This window comes from Pseudophryne corroboree, chromosome 5, assembly GCF_028390025.1.
Source record: "Pseudophryne corroboree isolate aPseCor3 chromosome 5, aPseCor3.hap2, whole genome shotgun sequence".
Taxonomy (NCBI): Eukaryota; Metazoa; Chordata; class Amphibia; order Anura; family Myobatrachidae; genus Pseudophryne; species Pseudophryne corroboree.
In genome coordinates, this window is record NC_086448.1 from 294,097,265 (window position 1) to 294,113,094 (window position 15,830).

The following is a 15,830-nucleotide window of genomic DNA, read 5'->3' on the forward strand; positions in this document are numbered from 1 at the left end:
GTCCCTATTTACCCTCTTCACCAGAAGTACCTCAAAATTGTGGTACAGGATTGTCATTACCAATTCCAGACGTTGCCGTTGGTCGGTCCCCGGCACAGAGGTATTTACCAAGGTAATGGCCGAAATAATTATCCCGTACTTGGACGATCTCCTTTTAAAGGCGAGGTCCAGGGAGCAGTTGTTCGGCGGAGTAGCACTATCTCGGGAAGTGCTACAACAGCACGGCTGGATTCTGAATATTCCAAAGTCGCAGCTGGTTCCTACGACGCGTCTACTGTTCCTGGGTATGGTTCTGGACACAGAACAGGATAAAAAGGGTTTCTCCCGGAGGAGAAGTCCAAGGAGTTGTCGTCTCTAGACAGAGACCTCCTAATACGTATACAGGTGTCGGTGCATCAATGCACGCGAGCCCTGGGAAGGATGGTAGCTTCTTGCGAAGAAATTCCATTCGCCAGGTCCCATGCAAGGATTTTCCAGTGGGATCTGTTGGACAAGTGGTCCGGGTCGCATCTTCAGATGCATCGGCGGATAACCCTGTCTCCAAGGGCCAGGGTGTCGCTGTTGTGGTGGCTGCAGAGTGCTCATCTTCTAGGGGGCCGCAGATTCGGCATACAGGACTGGGTCCTGGTGACCACGGTTGCCAGCCTTCAAGCCTGGGGGGCAGTCACACAGGGAAGAAACTTCCAAGGCTATGGAGAAGTCAGGAGACTTCCCTACACATAAATATTCTGGAACTAAGGGCCAGACCCCTGCTTCAACACCGGCCGGTGCTGATCCAGTCAGACAACATCACGGCGGTCGCTCATGTGAACCGACAGGGCGGCACAAGAAGCAGGATGGCGATGGCAGAAGCCACAAGGATTCTCCGATGGGCGGAAAATCATGTGTTAGCACTGTCAGCAGTGTTCATTCCCGGAGTGGACAACTGAGAAGCAGACTTTCTCAGAAGACACGACCTCCACCCGGGAGAGTGGGGACTTCATCCAGAAGTTTTCCAAATGATTGTACGCCATTGGGAAAGGCCATAGGTAGACATGATGGCGTCCCGCCTCAACAAAAAGCTACAAAGATATTGCGCCAGGTCAAGGGACCCTCAGGCGATAGCTGTGGACGCTCTGGTAACACCGTGGGTGTACCAGTCGGTGTATGTGTTCCCTTCTCTGCCTCTCTTACCCAGGGTAATGAGAATAATAAGAAGGAGAGGAGTAAGAACTATACTCATTGTTCCGGGTTGGCCAAGAAGAGCTTGGTAACCAGAACTCCAAGAAATGATCTCAGAGGACCCATGGCCTCTGCCGCTCAGACAGGACCTGCTGCAGCAGGGGGCCTGTCTGTTCCAAGACGTACCGCGGCTGCGTTGACGGCATGGCGGTTGAACGCCGGATCCTGAAGGAATAGGGCATTCCGGAGGAAGTTATCCCTACGCTATTTAAAGCTAGGAAAGAAGTGAACGCAAACCATTATCACCGCATATGGTGGAAATATGTTGCGTGCTGTGAGGCCAGGAAGGCCCCAAAGGAGAATTGTCAGCTAGGTCGATTTCTGCACTTCCTACAGTCAGAGGTGACTATGGGCCTAAAATTGGGTTCCATGAAGGTCCAGATTTCGGCTCTATCGATTTTCTCCCAAAATAGAACTGGCTTCACTGCCTGAAGTTCGGACTTTTGTTAAGGGAGTGCTGCATAGTCAGCCCCCGTTTGTGCCTCCAGTGGAACCGTGGGATCTCAACGTAGTGTTGGATTTCCTGAAGTCGCATTGAGTTGAGCCACTTAAATCCGTGGAGCTACAATACCTCACGTGGAAAGTGGTCATGCTGTGGGCCTTGGCGTCGGCCAGGCGTGTATCAGAATTGGCGGTTTTGACATGCAAAAGCCCTTATCTGTATTTTATATGGATAAGGCGGAATTGAGGACTCGTTCCCAATTCCTTCCTAAGGTGGTATCAGTTTTTCATGTGAACCAACCTATTGTGGTGCCTGCGGCTACTTGGGACTTGGAGGATTCCAAGTTTTCTGGACGTAGTCAGGGCCCTGAAAAATATATGTTTCCAGGAAGGCTGGAGTCAGAAAGACTGACTCGCTATTTATCCTGTATGCACCCGACAAGCTGGGTGCTCCTGCTTCTAAGCAGACTATTGCTCGCTGGATCTGTAGCACGATTCAACTTGCACATTCTGCGGCTGGACTGCCGCACCCTAAATCTGTAAAAGCCCATTCCACGAGGAAAGTGGGCTCTTCTTGGGCGGCTGCCCGAGGGGTCTCGGCTTTACAAATTTGCCGAGCTGTTACTTGGTCGGGGTCAAACACTCTTGCAAGAGTCTACAAGTTTGATACCCTGGCTGAGGAGGACCTAGAGTTTGCTCATTCGGTGCTGCAGAGTCATCCGCACTCTCCCGCCCGTTTGGGAGCTTTGGTATAATCCCCATGGTCCTTACGGAGTCCCCAGCATCCACTTAGGACGTTAGAGAAAATAAGATTTTACTCACCGGTAAATCTATTTCTCGTAGTCCGTAGTGGATGCTGGGCGCCCATCCCAAGTGCGGATTGTCTGCAATACTTGTATATAGTTATTGCCTAACTAAAGGGTTATTGTTGAGCCATCTGTTGAGAGGCTCAGTTTTTATCATACTGTTAACTGGGTATTGTATCACGAGTTATACGGTGTGATTGGTGTGGCTGGTATGAGTCTTACCCGGGATTCAAAATCCTTCCTATTTGTGTCAGCTCTTCCGGGCACAGTATCCTAACTGAGGTCTGGAGGAGGGTCTTGGTGGGAGGAGCCAGTGCACACCAGGTAGTCCTAAAGCATTCTTTAGTTGTGCCCAGTCTCCTGCGGAGCCGCTAATCCCCATGGTCCTTACGGAGTCCCCAGCATCCACTACGGACTACGAGAAATAGATTTACCGGTGAGTAAAATCTTATTTTTTTACTACAGTATTTTTGTTGTTCCCAAACCAGACTGTTCGGTGCTCCCCTTCTTGAACCTGAAGTCTCTAAACCCATATCTGCGGGTGTTCAAATTCAAGATGGAATCCCTGTGGGCGGTGGTGTCCGCTCTGGAGGAGGGGGGAGTTCCTGGTGTCTTTGGACGTCAAGGATGCTTACCTACACATTCCCACGTGGCCACCACATCAGGCTTACCTCAGGTTTGCCATATTAGAAAACCACTTCCAGTTTCAGGCTTTACCCTTCGGTTTATCCACAGCTCCGAGGGTCTTCACCAAAGTTATGGCAGAGATGATGCTGCAACTGCGCATGATGGGAGTGAACATAGTCCCATACTTGGACAATCTCCTAGTAAAGGCTGTCTCCAGGGAGCCGTCTGCTTCACAGCATCGATCTGACAACTCGCCTACGTACGGATCATGGGTGAATCCTACATTTTCAGAAATCTCACCTGGAACCCACACAGCGTCTTCAGTTCCTGGGGATGATACTGGATACAGTGTTTCAAAAGGTATTTCTCCCGATGGAAAAGGCCTGGACTATCCAGGCTATGGTTCGCTCTGTGCTCAGTCCTCGCAAGGTATTCATTCATCTTTGCATCCGATTACTGGGCAAGATGGTAGCTGCTTACGAGGCAATCCAATACGGCATATTTCATGCCCGACCCTTTCAGCTGGATCTGCTGGACAAACGGTCGGGGTCTCATCTTCACATGCATCAGGAAGTGACATTATCTCCGAGAGCCTGGATCTCTCTATTATGGTGGCTACAAGTTCCTCACCTGGTAGGGGGGCAGGAGTTTCCATATCCACTCGTGGATTCTACTGACGTCGGATGCCAGCCTCCAAGGTTGGGGGGATGTCACCCAAGGGGCCCAGTTCCAGGGGATATGGTCGAGATAGGAATCCGTTCTGCCGATAAACATCCTGGAACTCAGGGCAATTTACAATGCTCGGTAGGCTTCTCATCTCCTGAAGGATCAGGAGATCCAGGTACAGTTTGATAACGCCACAGTGGTGGCGTACATAAGCCAACAAGGGGGAACAAGAAGCAGAGCGGCGATGCGAGAGGTCTCAAAAATCCTTCTCTGGGCGGCCAACGCAAGGGCCATCTCAGCCATATTCATTCCAGGAGTGGACAACTGGAAGTGGACTTCCTCAGCAGGCACGACCTCCATCCGGGGGAATGGGGCCTACATCCCCAGGTGTTTCAACAGTTAGTTCACCGGTGGCAGATCGCGCTGATGACACCGGGGATGTACCAGTTTGTGTACCGGTTCCCTCCTCTACCGCTGATCCCAAGGGTACTAAAAAGGCTAAGAAGGGAAAGCGTTCAAGCAATTCTAATTGCCCTGGATTGGCCTCAAGGGGTGTGGTTCCCGGACCTCCTGACCGTGTCTCTGGAGGATCCCTGGCCTCTGCCGCTCCACGGCGATCTTCTGCAGCAAGGTCCGTTCGTCTATCCAGACTTACAGCGGCTACGTTTGACGGCTTGGAAGTTGAGAGGGAAGTTCTAGCAAGAAAGTGTCTTCCCTCCCAGGTTGTTTCCACCATGGTCCAGGCCAGGAAGATGGTTACGTCAAGACACTATCATCGTATCTGGAAAAAGTATGTTTCCTGGTTTGAAAGTAGAAAGGTGTCTTCCGTAGAATTTAGAATTGGTCGTTTTCTACTTTTCCTGCAAGCGGGAGTGGATATGGGCCTACGTTTAGGCTCAATCAAACTCCAGATTTCGGCGCTCTCGATTTTCTTCCAGAAACAGCTTGTCATGTTACCAGAAGTACAGACTTTCCTTAAGGGTGTTCTTCATATGCAACCACCTTTTATACCTCCCATGGCTCCGTGGGACCTCAATGTGGTTTTGTCCTTTCTCCAATCGGACTGGTTTGAACCCTTACATAGGGTGGAGTTAAAGTTTCTCACCTGGAAGACAGTGATGTTATTAGCATTGGCGTCTGCCAGACGTGTCTCTAAACTAGGGGCCTTATCCTGTAAGAGCCCTAGTTAAATTTTTCATGCAGACACGGCGGAACTTAGGACCCGCCCTCAGTTTTTGCCTAAAGTGGTGTCAGCCTTTCATGTGAATCAATCTATTGTGGTTCCAGTGTTGTCTGACTCTTCCATTGGTCCTGAGTCCTTGGATGTGGTCAGGGCGCTGAAGATTTATGTCAAAAGGACGGCACGTCATCGGAAATCTGACTCACTGTTTGTCCTTTATGATGTTTCCAAGATTGGTCGGCCAGCTTCTAAGCAATCTATAGCTTGTTGGCTCCGGTTGACCATTCAACAGGCTTATACTTCGGCGGTTCTGCCCTTGCTGACTACTATTCAGGCCCACTCGACTAGGTCGGTGGGGTCTTACTGGGCTGCTGCCCGAAGTGTATCGACCCTACAGTTGTGCTGAGCTTCAACTTGGTATGGTTCGAACACGTTTGTAAAATTCTGTAAGTTCGATACCCTGTCCAGGGATGACCTTCAGTATGGTCAGGGTTTTTACAGGGGTCTCAGCACTTTCCTGCCCGTTTGGGAGCTTTGGGAATTCCCCATGGTACTAAAGTACAAGACCCCAGTATCCACTAGGACGTAAGAGAAAATAGGAATTTAATACCTACCGGTAATTCCTTTTCTCCTAGTCCATAGTGGATACTGGACGCCCGCCTCAATGCTTCGTTCCTGCTTACCTGTGTAAGTGTTTGGTTGGACTGACGTTGCGGTCCCATTCTGTTGTTGGGACAGCTGTGCTATCCGGGTTAGGTTGGTGTCACTATCCTCTGTTCTGGTTAGTGCCCTCCTTTCATTTCTGGTTGTGTGTTGGCTTGTTGCCTTACCGCGGTTGTATTGTTTCTTCTCTCAGATTATGTCCGTTTCCTCGGGCACAGTTTTCCTGTCTGGTAGGAGGGGCATAGAGGGGAGGAGCCAGAACACACACACACAAACACTAAAAGTTTTAAAGTGCCAGGCTCCAGTGGACCCGATCTATACCCCATGGAACTAAAGTTCAAGACCCCAGTATCCACTACAGACTAGGAGAAAAGGAATTACCGGTAGGTATTAAATTCCTTTTTTTTTTTTTTTTAATCATAGAGAGTCTCCAGTTTTGTGATAAATCTACTGCAGTACGAACATTAGACAGTAGCCGTATTATGTTCAATAAGTGCTATTACTGTAGAGCTACATCTGCAGCTTCCATTATAATGTTTATAATAAAATGAAGGACATTAGTAGTCCATTTCTAAGTGGTCTTGAATGTCCTTATCTAATCTGCCATACACCATCTTCGTAAGAATTTACAAATCACTTATCTCTCTAATGCTCTTGTAAAGTTATAAAACATTAACTTATGCAATCACTGTTTAATACGATTAGACTATATATGTTAATGTGTTATATTTTTGTTAAAAAGCTTTAATTTGTAATTTTAGTGAAATGTGATTTTTATATTTGTCTTTTGTGTTACAGATATAAACTTGATACCATCTTTACCAGGTTATCTCACTTTAATTAAAGTGAATGTTAATTAAACGTCTTATGTAAGACCCAGTAAGAGCAGACTCTTAAAAGTTAGATCATTTTACTATGCAAGGTATTTTATTTTACCCTTGTCAACTCAGTGATGCAGGCTATAGAAAATCCTTCTATACTGGTACTTTGTATGTGGGGCAGTTTTCAATATTTGACATTTAGGGGGGAAATGTAATCGGGTGTGAGAATCAGGAAGTGAGAGATTTAAGTGGCAATAATTTACAGGGTAAAACATCTCAACTTCCTGATTTTCACACCCTATTACATTCCCCCCTAGCATCCGTTCCATATAGATCATTGAGTTTTAAATGTTATTATTGTGTATTGTTAATTTACATAGACTCATCTTAGTCTTGTGTTTTTTAATAGGGTAAAGCAACTGAGCAACTCCTGAAAGTGCAGTCAGAGTAAGTTGGGTTTTTTTTTGTATTTTTAAAAGTGGCAAAATTATCAATTATGTATAATCACTATTTAAAAGGTGGATCAATTTATTGGATGAACAAATCCAATACTGTGCAGTATGGAAGGCAGTTGGTAATGTTGTATGGAAAGTGTGCAGTGTTTTAACATTACATTTGTACAACTTATTCACCGTGGATTTGTGGGCACATTAATTCTAACTCTGAAATTAGACACGCTGAAACAAACGTCTTAATGTGTTTGCTATGACTAGTCTCTAAAATTCAGTATATTTGGGGTTAGGGGTGGAGGTTAAGGTATATGCTAATTTCTCTATCGTCCTAGTGGATGCTGGGGTTCCTGAAAGGACCATGGGGAATAGCGGCTCCGCAGGAGACAGGGCACAAAAAGTAAAGCTTTAGGATCAGGTGGTGTGCACTGGCTCCTCCCCCTATGACCCTCCTCCAAGCCAGTTAGATTTTTGTGCCCGGCCGAGAAGGGTGCAATCTAGGTGGCTCTCCTAAAGAGCTGCTTAGAAAAGTTTAGCTTAGGTTTTTTATTTTACAGTGAGTCCTGCTGGCAACAGGATCACTGCAACGAGGGACTTAGGGGAGAAGAAGTGAACTCACCTGCGTGCAGGATGGATTGGCTTCTTGGCTACTGGACATCAGCTCCAGAGGGACGATCACAGGTACAGCCTGGATGGTCACCGGAGCCTTGCCGCCGGCCCCCTTGCAGATGCTGAAGTAAGAAGAGGTCCAGAATCGGCGGCAGAAGACTCCTCAGTCTTCTAAAGGTAGCGCACAGCACTGCAGCTGTGCGCCATTTTCCTCTCAGCACACTTCACACGGCAGTCACTGAGGGTGCAGGGCGCTGGGAGGGGGGCGCCCTGGGAGGCAAATGAAAACCTATTTTGGCTAAAAATACCTCACATATAGCCTCCGGAGGCTATATGGAGATATTTAACCCCTGCCAGAATCCGTTAAAAGCGGGAGACGAGGCCGCCGAAAAAGGGGCGGGGCCTATCTCCTCAGCACACAGCGCCATTTTCCCTCACAGAAAGGCTGGAGGGAAGGCTCCCAGGCTCTCCCCTGCACTGCACTACAGAAACAGGGTTAAAACAGAGAGGGGGGGCACTAATTTGGCGTTAGAAATATATAAAACAGATGCTATAAGGGAAAACACTTATATAAGGTTGTCCCTATATAATTATAGCGTTTTTGGTGTGTGCTGGCAAACTCTCCCTCTGTCTCTCCAAAGGGCTAGTGGGTCCTGTCCTCTATCAGAGCATTCCCTGTGTGTGTGCTGTGTGTCGGTACGTGTGTGTCGACATGTATGAGGACGATGTTGGTGAGGAGGCGGAGCAATTGCCTGTAATGGTGATGTCACTCTCTAGGGAGTCGACACCGGAATGGATGGCTTATGTAGGGAATTACGTGATAATGTCAACACGCTGCAAGGTCGGTTGACGACATGAGACTGCCGACAAACAATTAGTACCGGTCCAGACGTCTCAAAAAACACCGTCAGGGGTTTTAAAACGCCCGTTTACTTTAGTCGGTCGACACAGACACAGACAGGGACACTGAATCCAGTGTCGACGGTGAATAAACAAACGTATTCCTTATTAGGGCCACACGTTAAAGGCAATGAAGGAGGTGTTACATATTTCTGATACTACAAGTACCACAAAAGAGGGTATTATGTGGGATGTGAAAAAACTACAGTAGTTTTTCCTGAATCAGATAAATTAAATAAAGTGTGTGATGATGCGTGGGTTCCCCCCGATAGAAAATTATGGGCGGTATACCCTTTCCCGCCAGAAGTTAGGGCGCGTTGGGAAACACCCCTTAGGGTGGATAAGGCGCTCACACGCTTATCAAAACAAGTGGCGGTACCGTCTATAGATAGGGCCGTCCTCAAGGACCAGCTGACAGGAGGCTGGAAAATATCATAAAAAGTATATACACACATACTGGTGTTATACTGCGACCAGCGATCGCCTCAGCCTGGATGTGCAGAGCTGGGGTGGCTTGGTCGGATTCCCTGACTAAAAATATTGATACCCTTGACAGGGACAGTATTTTATTGACTATAGAGCATTTAAAGGATGCATTTCTATATATGCGAGATGCACAGAGGGATATTTGCACTCTGGCATCAAGAGTAAATGCGATGTCCATATCTGCCAGAAGATGTTATGGACACGACAGTGGTCAGGTGATGCAGATTCCAAACGGCAAAAAGGTGTATTGCCGTATAAAGGAAGAGGAGTTTTTTGGGGTCGGTCCATCGGACCTGGTGGCCACGGCAACTGCTGGAAAATCCACCGTTTTTACCCTAAGTCACATCTCTGCAGAAAAAGACACCGTCTTTTCAACCTCAGTCTTTTCGTCCCTATAAGATCATATCTGCCCAGGGATAGAGGAAAGGGAAGAAGACTGCCGCAGGCAGCCCATTCCCAGGAACAGAAGCGCTCCACCGCTTCTGACAAGTTCTCAGCATGGCGCTGAGACCGTACAGGACCCCTGGATCCTACAAGTAGTATCCCAGGGGTACAGATTGGAATGTAGAGACGTTTCCTCTTCGCAGGCTCCTGAAGTCTGCTTTACCAAGGTCTCCCTCCGACAAGGAGGCAGTATGGGAAAAAATTTCACAAGCTGTATTCCCAGCAGGTGATAATTAAATTACCCCTCCTACTACAAGGAAAAGGGGTATTATTCCACACTATATTGTGGTACTGAAGCCAGAAGGCTAGGTGAGACTTATTCTAAAAAAATTTTTGAACACTTACAAAGGTTCAAATCAAGATGGAGTCACTCAGAGCAGTGATAACGAACCAGGAAGAAGGGGACTATATAGTGTCCGGGGACATCAGGGATGCTTACCTCTATGTCCCAAATTTGCCCTTCTCACTAAGGGTACCTCAGGTTCGTGGTGCAGAACTGTCACTATCAGTTTTAGACGCTGCCGTTTGGATTGTCCACGGCACCCTGGGTCTTTACCAAGGTAATGGCCGAAATGATGATTCTTCTTCGAAGAAAAGGCGTCTTAATTATCCCTTACTTGGACGATCTCCTGATAAGGGCATAGTCCAGGGAACAGTTGGAGGTCGGAGTAGCACTATCTCGGATACTGCTACAACAGCACGGGTGGATTCTAAATATTCCAAAATTGCAGCTGATCCCGACGACACGTCTGCTGTGCCTAGGGATGATTCTGGACACAGTCCAGAAAAAGGTGTTTCTCCCGGAAGAGAAAGCCAGGGAGTTATCCGAGCTAGTCAGGAACCTCCTAAAAACAGTGCATCATTGCACAAGGGTCCTGGTAAAAATGGTGGCTTCCTACGAAGCAATTCCATTCGGCAGATTTCACGCAAGAACTTTTCAGTGGGATCTGCTGGACAAATGGTCCGGATCGCATCTTCAGATGCATCAGCGGATAACCCTATATCCAAGGACAAGGGTGTCTCTCCTGTGGTGGTTATAGAGTGCCCATCTTCTAGAGGGCCGCAGATTTGGCATTCAGGATTGGATGCTGGTGACCACGGAGCCCAGCCCGAGAGGCTGGGGAGCAGTCACACAATGAAAAAATTTCCAGGGAGTGTGATCAAGTCTGGAGACTTTTCTCCACATAAATATACTGGAGCTAAGGGTAAATTTATAATACTCAAAGCTTAGCAAGACCTCTGCTTCAAGGTCAGCCGGTATTGATCCAGTGGGAAAAACATCACGGCAGTCGCCCACGTAAACAGACAGGGCGACACAAGAAGCAGGAGGGCAATGGCAAAAACTGCAAGGACTTTTCGCTGGGCGGAAAATCATGTGATAGCACTGTCAGCAGTGTTTCATCCCGGGAATGGAAACTGGGAAGCAGACTTCCTCAGCAGGCACGACCTCCACCCGGGAGAGTGGAAACTTCATCGGGAAGTTTTTTCCACATGATTGTAAACCGTTGGGAAATACCAAAGGTGGACATGATGGCGTCCCGTCTGAACAAAAAACGGGACAGGTATTGCGCCAGGTCAAGAGACCCTCAGGCAATAGCTGTGGACGTTCTGGTAACACCGTGGGTGTACCAGTCGGTGTATGTGTTCCCTCCTCTGCTTCTCATACCTAAGGTGCTGAGAATTATAAGACGTAGAGGAGTAAGAACTATACTCATGGCTCCGGATTGGCCAAGAAGGACTTGGTACCCGGAACTTCAAGAGATGCTTACAGAGGTTTTATGGCCTCTGCCGCTAAGAAGGGACTTGCTTCAGCAAGTACCATGTCTGTTCCAAGACTTACCGCAGCTGCGTTTGTCGGCATGGCGGTGGAACGCCGGATCCTAAGGGAAAAAGGCATTCCGGAAGAGGTCATTCCTACCCTGGTCAAAGCCAGAAAGGAGGTGACCGCACAACATTATCACCACATGTGGCGAAAATATGTTGCGTGGTGTGAGGCCAGGAAGGCCCCACAAAGAAATTTCAACTCGGTCGTTTCCTGCATTTCCTGAAAACAGGAGTGTCTATGGGCCTCAAATTGGGGTCCATTAAGGTTCAAATTTCGGCCCTGTCGATTTTCTTCCAGAAAGAATTGGCTTCAGTTCCTGAAGTCCAGAATTTTGTCAAGGGAGTATTGCATATACAACCCCCTTTTGTGCCTCCAGTGGCACTGTGGGATCTCAACGTAGTTCTGGGATTCCTCAAATCACATTGGTTTAAAACCAGTCAAATCTGTGGATTTGAAGCATCTCACATGAAAAGTGACCATGATCTTGGCCCTGGCCTGGACCAGGCGAGTGTCAAATTGGTGGTTTTTTCTCAAAAAAGCCCATATCTGTTTGTCCATTCGGACAGGGCAGAGCTGCGGACTCGTCCCCAGTTCTCTCCCTAAGGTGGTGTCAGTGTTTCACCTGAACCAGCTTATTGTGGTGTCTTGCACCTACTAGGGACTTGGAGGACTCCAAGTTGCTAGATGTTGTCAGGGCCCTGAAAATATATGTTTCCAGGACGGCTGGAGTCAGGAAATCTGACTTGCTGTTATCCTGTATGCACCCAACAAACTGGGTGCTTTTGCTTCTAAGCAGACTATTGCTAGTTGGATGTGTAATACAATTCAGCTTGCACATTCTGTGGCAGGCCTGCCACAGCCAAAATATGTAAATGCCCATTCCACAAGGAAGGTGGGCTCATCTTGGGCGGCTGCCCGAGGGGTCTCGGCTTTTACAACTTTGCCGAGCGGTTATTTAGTCAGGGGCAAACACGTTTGTAAAATCCTACAAATTTGATACCCTGGCTAAGGAGGACCTGGAGTTCTCTCATTCGGTGCTGCAGAGTCATCCGCACTCTCCCGCCCGTTTGGGAGCTTTGGTATTATCCCCATGGTCCTTTCAGGAACCCCAGCATCCACTAGGACGATAGAGAAAATAAGAATTTACTTACCGATAATTCTATTTCTCGGAGTCCGTAGTGGATGCTGGGCGCCCATCCCAAGTGCGGATTATCTGCAATACTTGTACATAGTTACAAAAATCGGGTTATTATTGTTGTGAGCCATCTTTTCAGAGGCTCCGCTGTTATCATACTGTTAACTGGGTTCAGATCACAGGTTGTACAGTGTGATTGGTGTGGCTGGTATGAGTCTTACCCGGGATTCAAAATCCTTCCTTATTATGTACGCTCGTCCGGGCACAGTATCTAACTGGCTTGGAGGAGGGTCATAGGGGGAGGAGCCAGTGCACACCACCTGATCCTAAAGCTTTACTTTTTGTGCCCTGTCTCCTGCGGAGCCGCTATTCCCCATGGTCCTTTCAGGAACCCCAGCATCCACTACGGACTCCGAGAAATAGAATTATCGGTAAGTAAATTCTTATTTTCTTACTGCATCTCATGCATTATTTTTCTACATAGGTTAGAGGAGGTAAGAAACTTGCTCCAAAGTAAAGAACATTCCCTGAGTGAGTTACACAATGAAATTGAGCGTACAAGAGCTTTAGAGACCAAGGCCTTCAAAGAAAAAGAGGAAATACGTTCATTATTGGAAGCAAAAAATGAGGAGACCGAAAAAAAATTACAGGTAATAGTAACAAAACTGTCATAATTTACCCAAAGCCAGAATGTAGGTCTGCATTTTACACATTGAGCCCGATTCAGATTTGCAGGCAATAGAGAGCAATTATGGTCGAAACCGAGTCATAGTAAGGATCTCTGATGTATCTCCATTTGCGGCTATGTGGGTGTAACTGGATTTTTGCACATACAATATATAGTGTTCCATGGGCTTATAGATATGGGATACGGTCGTTAGGTCGACATGTGCATTAGGTCAACATTTACTAGGTCAAAAGGTCGACATGAGTTATTCACTTTTTTTTTTTCTTCTTCTTCTTACATTTTTTGGACTTTTTCATACTTTACGATCCACGTGAACTACAATTGGGAACAGTATCCTGCCCGAAGCATGGCGAGCCATGCGGGGGGACACGGTGCACTAATTGGGGTTCCCCGTCACTTTACAAAAAAAGTCCAAAAACTCATGTCGACCTTTTCACCTGTTGACCTAGTACATGTCGACCTAATGCACATGTCGACCTTCAGTGGTCGACTTAATGACGGTCGACCCAACGACCCATACCTGTAGATATTGTGGGCTATTTATAGGGGAGTATAAGAAGAGATCCATCCAACTTCAAATGGATTATTTGCTGATGATGATGAATGCTACTTTCACCAGCGAGTAAATGGTGTGGTCGTATCATTCATTGGGGTCCCCAAAAAAACAACTGAATTGCCTCATATATGTGTTCTGTGAGGGGCGGGTTTGTGTTGTAGTTGTTTGTTTTGCAAGTGTGTGCATATTTGCGACCGGTCCGTAGGAGAAAAACTACTGCCAACCTCAATTGTGATTACCAACCTACTTGAGTAGCACATAACTTGTTTAGTGTTAGTATTTCTATGGGATATAGTTAGCGTCCCAACAGATGGGATGCCGGTGGTCAAAAGACCAGTGCCGGAATCCCAACAACTGTCAAAATGCAGACGCCAGAATCCCAAACGTAAGTACAGTATGTGTTAGATTTAGGCTGAGGGGGCAAGGTTAGGGTTATGCTAGCCATACTTCAGACCAACTTTCCTCCAACTGACCAACCGTCCAACTTTTCTCTCCAACTAAAACGCTGCTCCACACACCTAGCCAACTTTTTCATCAGACCAGCCAACTTCTCTCCAATTTGTGATGTCACAGAAGTAGGCGGACAGGTTCTGCCTACTTCTGCATATTTGGCATAAATGTTAGGTTTTGTGGTTTTTTAAATAGTGAACTACTGGTCTTAGCATTTGCTAAGTTTCTCTAACGTCCTAAGTGGATGCTGGGGACTCCGTAAGGACCATGGGGAATAGCGGCTCCGCAGGAGACTGGGCACAACTAAAGAAAGCTTTAGGACTACCTGGTGTGCACTGGCTCCTCCCACTATGACCCTCCTCCAGACCTCAGTTAGAATCTTGTGCCCGGCTGAGCTGGATGCACACTAGGGGCTCTCCTGAGCTCCTAGAAAGAAAGTATATTTAGGTTTTTTATTTTCAGTGATATCTGCTGGCAACAGACTCACTGCAGCGAGGGACTAAGGGGAGAAGAAGCGAACCTACCTAACAGGTGGTAGTTTGGGCTTCTTAGGCTACTGGACACCATTAGCTCCAGAGGGATCGACCGCAGGACCCGACCTTGGTGTTCGTTCCCGGAGCCGCGCCGCCGTCCCCCTTACAGAGCCAGAAGAGTGAAGAGGTCCGGAAAATCGGCGGCAGAAGACTTCGGTCTTCACCAAGGTAGCGCACAGCACTGCAGCTGTGCGCCATTGCTCCTCATGTACACCTCACACTCCGGTCACTGATGGGTGCAGGGCGCTGGGGGGGGGCGCCCTGAGGGCAATATAAGACACCTTGGCTGGCAAATCTACATCATATATAGTCCTAGAGGCTATATAGATGTAAAAATACCCCTGCCAGTATTCCAGAAAAAGCGGGAGAAGTCCGCCGAAAAAGGGGCGGGGCTATCTCCCTCAGCACACTGGCGCCATTTTATCTTCACAGTGCAGCTGGAAGATAGCTCCCCAGGCTCTCCCCTGTAGTTTTCAGGCTCAAAGGGTTAAAAAGAGAGGGGGGGCACTAAATTTAGGCGCAATATATGTATACAAGCAGCTATTGGGGGAAAAATCACTCAGTTATAGTGTTAATCCCTGCATTATATAGCGCTCTGGTGTGTGCTGGCATACTCTCTCTCTCTGTCTCCCCAAAGGACTTTGTGGGGTCCTGTCCTCAGTCAGAGCATTCCCTGTGTGTGTGCGGTGTGTCGGTACGGCTGTGTCGACATGTTGGATGAGGAAGGTTACGTGGAGGCGGAGCAGAGGCCGATAAATGGATGTCGTCCCCTGTGGGGCCGACACCAGAGTGGATGGATAGGTGGAAGGTATTAACCGACAATGTCAACTCCTTACATAAAAGGCTGGATGACGTAACAGCTGGGGGACAGCCGGCTTCTCAGCCCGCGCCTGCCCAAGCGTCTCAAAGGCCATCAGGGGCTCAAAAAACGCCCGTTACCTCAGATGGCAGACACAGATGTCGACACGGAGTCTGACTCCAGTGTCGACGAGGTTGAGATATATATACACAATCCACTAGGAACATCCGTTGCATGATCTCGGCAATGATAAATTTGTTACGCATTTCTGACATGAACCCAAGTACCACATAAAAGGGGTTTTATTTTTGGGGAGAAAAAGCAGCCAGTGTTCTGTTCCCCCATCAGTTGAGTGAATGAAGTGTGTAAAGAAGCGTGGGTTCCCCCGATAAGAAACTGGTGATTTCTAATAAGTTACTGATGGCGTACCCTTTCCCGCCAGAGGATAGGTCACGTTGGGAGATATCCCCTAGGGTGGATAAGGTCGCTCACACGTTTGTCAAAAAAGGTGGCACTGCCGTTTTAGGATAC

The 15,830-nt window shown here is 47.7% G+C and overlaps 1 protein-coding gene across 1 annotated transcript in view; it reads left to right on the forward strand.

The window, feature by feature from the left end:
- Positions 1-15,830, forward strand: part of KIF15 (kinesin family member 15) — a 438,779-nt gene that overhangs the window by 389,972 nt on the left and 32,977 nt on the right. The window contains exons 32-33 of the mRNA XM_063922408.1: positions 6,835-6,872; positions 12,758-12,923. Of these exons, the coding sequence (XP_063778478.1) occupies positions 6,835-6,872; positions 12,758-12,923 (204 nt within the window). The remainder of the gene's footprint in view (positions 1-6,834; positions 6,873-12,757; positions 12,924-15,830) is intronic.